Below are 5,058 nucleotides of genomic sequence, written 5' to 3' on the forward strand. Positions count from 1 at the left end.
ATTTTCATTGCCTGCTTAGTGAGACTTGTTATCCTTCCTGCCTTTCTTTAGCAGTTTATTTTGATTCAACATCACAGCTGAGGCATACATAATCATTACAGAATATTGTTATTTCTTAATTCTCAGCCTTTTTCCATCATGGATGCGACAGTGCAAGTTAAACACAGTTCCTCCCGTCTCAGTATAAAGCATATTTTCCATCCCTGCTGACACTCTTTGTCCTTCATTAAAATGCTCCAAATCTTGAAATCTGAACAGCAACTGTCAATGCCTAGCAGGCAATGACTTCATTAGATTGCATTTATGCACTCTCTCTACTTCTTGCCCTACATCTGCCATGACCTGCCAGCTCTCCTCAGAGTCACTGGGCATTTTTACACATGCAAGTGCCACAGCACCAGGCACTTTGAAAAGCACCCAGCACTGCAATGCTTGCACTTGCATAAGCAGGAAAATGCACATCAGTGCTGAGAAAATGGCAGTGGCATGTTTTTAAACTAAAACACATTGGAGGTGCTTTAGTGAAAAAGTGCACCATCACCATTTTGTGTCCTGACACATTTTGCCACTTATACAGCTGCACACAATGCAGTTCACCTCAGCTTGCCTCTGAAGTAGAAGATCTCTGGCACACTGCAGGACAAAAAAAGTGTGTATAACTATGTCCCAAGACAGGTCTCTCTCACTTAAATGTGGTTTTTCATTATGGTCCTAGGGTCTCTTCACCTTTGGCTGTATTTAAATGCTTAACGTCACTGTCCCCATTCATTTATTACTCATCTAGCTAGATGAAAGTGTATTCCAGTTTATTTGGCCTCAGCTGCTCCTGCTTTTAAGCAGTAGAGGGTCATTCTGGTTAATCTCTCATCAAGTGAAGGTGCAAGAGTGAGAATCCTGTACAGCTGACCTTCGGAGCAGTAGGACACCGGAAGGAAATGTTAACACTATTTGACATTAACAAATTTTAATTTCCTTTTTTTCAGTACAGTTAAACAAACTTTATTTTTATTAGGGACACTTTACTGTTATTAAAATGAAGGATATGAGGTGTTGATGCCCTGGGTACACAGGAATAGTAATGCTACAGAAATAGAAAAAGTCCACTCACTATAAGAACACATCCAGGTTTTTTAACCTACCTTCCAAGTTGTATTCCAAGAGGACCAGGATTATGGTCATTTAACTGGCAGCTGATAAACGCAGCTTGCTTCAGCAGCACTACTGCTGAATTTAAGACCCCAAGTACCAACCCTCTTAACTTTTCACATCTGATAGTTGCATTCAGTTCAAGTGTACATACGTAAACAGAAGTCAGCAGTGGTCAAATTTTACCCAAAAAGTGTAATTGTTTAATTCACTTCAAATTGGCCTGCACTACCAACCTCATTACACAGAATGGTTGTGAGGTATCTGCCTCACATTAGGTGTTCACACGACAGACAGCATGGCAGAAGAACTCCCCTGAAAATACCAAAATGCCAAACTGTGGAAGGACTCAACTATAAGGTATTAATCTTACACTATGGCTTGAGAGGAACAGGTTAATCATCCCTTTGCAAGGCTGCTTGTGTTGTAGAAATGTTTTAAAATGGTGGCTCTGATTATAGCAGTAAGAGTCCCTCTTCCTTAGCTATTGAACAAGATATAAATAAGAAATCACGGTTCTTAGTGCTATGTAATTTCGGTTTTTAAACACTGCAGGGGAACTTAGTTTCAAAACCTCATTTGACTTTTTGTAAGATAAAAGGGATGTTGTTAATTACCACAGTAGTGGGTTGGAGGTCTTTTCACAGTAAACTGTTTATTTTTACAAGTCCTAATTTGAAGATGCAACGTATTTCAGCAAACTGCTAGCAGTATGAAACACGTATTCAGTAGCTACAATGAAAACTAAATTTAAAAATGGTACCATTCGGCAAGACAGGACCTCTTTGCATCTGCTGTGAGTTTAAAAAGTTGGAACTTAAATCAAATGGAAGCTCTGCATAGAATTACCAATAGGTTCCAGCCCTCTAGGAAATACCAGAACTTATTGCACTTGTACTGGTTATATGGTCTTACAGCTAAGACCACAGTAAAGTAACTACAGTCGTTTTCTGTATTACCTTGGTCCTTAACACAAATACAGGTAAGCAAATGTGTAACCAGTCATTTATTTCAACTTCTTGTGAATGATCTTCACATTTAGGTCAGACTTTGAATGGATTTGTACTTTAGTAGCTGCATGGGGAGACTGGCAGGAGATGGAATTATGTAAGATAACTAATTTGGTCCATGTCAGTAATCAGTGATGTTATAAAAAATAAACTAGTTAATTCTGTATAAAAAGTAATGTTTTGCATTCTTTTGTTCAGATTGCACAGTACAAACAAGCTGAATATCTAAATTAATACTGTTACAGGTATTTAATATTACATTGGGACAGTGGCTAGAAAAAATAAGTACCTCAAAGCAACAGACTTTTGCAGCCAGCTTCTCATAGCATTGTATGAAAGTTTAAAATAGTCTTAGTTACAGGTATGCACATTATAAAATGTTTGGAAAATGTTTCAGTATGCACTGTTTACATTACTAAAATTTAGTAACAAGAGTACATGATAAGTGATTCTATTTACATTAAAAATCCATCTTCCAGAAAGGAATTTACAAGTGAAATAAATAACCTTCGGTAGTCTACATAATTGTAGGATCTGTTTCGAGTGGCCAATGGTACAAGTTAGGCCACTAATAAAATGTCACCACTCTGACAGATCAGTGAAAGTGTGCCTCATCCAGAAGGAAGTGCAACTTTGCTTAAAATTGTACTAGTTGCCTCTAAACATGCAGAATACACATAGGTACCTTTAAATATGGTAGTTCCCCAAAGCATTAGCCTTGAATATTTTATACAAGAGTATTCACAAAAACATACACTATTTTACAGGTCTTTAATACAAAATATTTTGGTGATATCAAACAATCTAGGAAACATTTTGATCAAGCCAATTAGAGCGTACACAGTCAGTGTCTAACTAGCTTCACTGGAGAATTCATATTTAAAGTCATAAGAAAACACAGGCAGGCTGATAATAATTACAAAAGTCTTCTCCAGCCATGCCCTATTACGCAGACACTCATCTAAAAGAATCTTCAAGGTAAGTGGCAAAGGGACCAACAACCAAAACTGTAATAAATGTACCTATGTATTGATATAAATTACTGTCCTTTTGCAATAGCCAGTACTACAGTCCAAAAATAGCAAGTTTACTATCCAGGGAAAGAAAGAACCAGTCCAATCCACACCTCTACAATGAAACCAAGTATTTTCATGTTTCCCTTTGCAGCTGTTTGAAATGTAACTGCTTATTAGTTGCATTATTGTCATCCATGGATGCGAGTTAAATTCTTTATTCAGTGAATGTAAAAGTAGGCCTGAAAGCTGGTCTGCTTCTTCCCAGGCTTGATATTTGGATATTTACCTTTGTCATCCTCCAACAAAAATCTTGCTAAGACACTGTGCAGTCATAACTGCCCTCCTGGAAAGGATCGTTCTCCTCTGTCCTAGATGTGTCCTCTTCATGTCTGCTTACACTGCAGCTGCTGCCATCACTCTGCGGGCTAGCACTGTGGCTAGCTGAACTCCTGCTTTCTTCTGCCCTTGGGCTGCTTTGTTCTGCAGTCTTAGAAGGATTTGCTGGCTGAAAAGCTTCAGGCTGCACTTGCTCTTCTGTTATCTCACTTAACTTCTGTAGCTGTGGCTTGAGGACATTTAGAAATGGCTTGTAACCGGGGCTAAAAGAAAAATTAAAATTTTAGTGAACTAAAAATTGCATTTCATTCATGTTCTGTTCTCCAGGCTTCGGCATTAAATGTAGCTTTCTCTCTACTACACCACGGTCATGGTACTACAGTAATTCTCTCACCATTCATCTGTAATGTGTAATAAAAGTTGTTCGGTCAAGTTGCTTTCCTATATAGAGAAAGTGACTGAAATATACAGTACAGGAGACAGATAGTGACAGTCCATCTTGCTCCAGTAGGGGAAACTGCTAGAGAAAATGTTCTGATTCAGGAAGGCAGAAGTCCCTGACCTTAGACACTTACTGAAGCAAACATAAACAGGGTTCGAGCACTGGAAGTGCATCCAGTGGGATGCTCTCAGCATTTACTTAAGAACAAATCTTCCATGCAGCTTTGCAAGTTTTCAAAGGGTTAAAAACAGTGTTTTGTACATTGAAACATGTTATAATTTCCACTTAAACTAGAAACTGTATGTTAGGGCACAACAGACAATGAGGCCCCATTTCTTGCTTTCCCCCCCACCCCCAAATATGCAAGTAGCCCACCCTGAAAAAGCTGGAATCTTAAAAAAAAATCCTATAGAGATTAAATGATAAAATCAGAGCCAGCCCTCAACTCAGCCATCTGGCCGAGACAAGAATGTGAAATGTAACACCTACCAGTCTGTGGAAGCCCATCTGTCTACAGCATGCAGGCCAGTCTTGATATTTTGCCAGATCTCTCCATCAATCTCAGAGGTTTGCATTATACTAAAAACCTGGTTGATGACTGAAGACTCTCTGAGAATAAGTCCTATCACAATACACCAGTCCAAACACCCTGCTTCTGTGAAGATATGCAGTAAATACCTACATGAAAAGAAAATGCAGTCTGAGTCACTCTCCATCTGAACAGCATTACAGATGCCAGGACTAAATCATTCATTTTAGTCTGAAATACCATAACAAGGTAACTTACCGTAGCTGAACTTGCGACTTGTGCGGCCCTTTGCTGGCCAGTTCCAGAGAGATGTGTTCCAGCTCTGACTGCGTCAGACTTAAGCCAGAGAAGTTTTCGTCCACCATGGTCCAGTCACCATCCACCATAGAGCTTGTTTCTGTCAGGTCTGTTGCTGAACCAATGCTACACTCGTCACCTTCCAAAAAAGAGAGATTAAAAAAACATAAAAAGCCAAGAACCTATTTAACAGCATTCAATTTTTTCCATTGCTTCCTTTAACAACTGCACAGGAAAATATATTAACTATTTGTGACACAGCAACAGTTACTCATTATCCAG

General features: G+C 38.8%; 1 protein-coding gene across 1 annotated transcript in view; it reads right to left on the reverse strand.

The window, feature by feature from the left end:
* Nucleotides 1–1,326: 1,326 nt before the first annotated feature.
* Nucleotides 1,327–5,058, reverse strand: part of RIC1 (RIC1 homolog, RAB6A GEF complex partner 1) — a gene marked incomplete at its 5' end in the record, with an annotated part of 138,394 nt that continues 134,662 nt past the window's right edge. The window contains 3 exons of the mRNA XM_019518235.1: nt 1,327–3,771; nt 4,440–4,628; nt 4,738–4,915. Coding sequence (XP_019373780.1) covers nt 3,486–3,771; nt 4,440–4,628; nt 4,738–4,915 — 653 coding nt within the window. The remainder of the gene's footprint in view (nt 3,772–4,439; nt 4,629–4,737; nt 4,916–5,058) is intronic.

Source organism: Gavialis gangeticus, unplaced genomic scaffold (genome assembly GCF_001723915.1).
Source record: "Gavialis gangeticus isolate Ggan-Ray unplaced genomic scaffold, GavGan_comp1, whole genome shotgun sequence".
NCBI lineage: Eukaryota > Metazoa > Chordata > Crocodylia > Gavialidae > Gavialis > Gavialis gangeticus.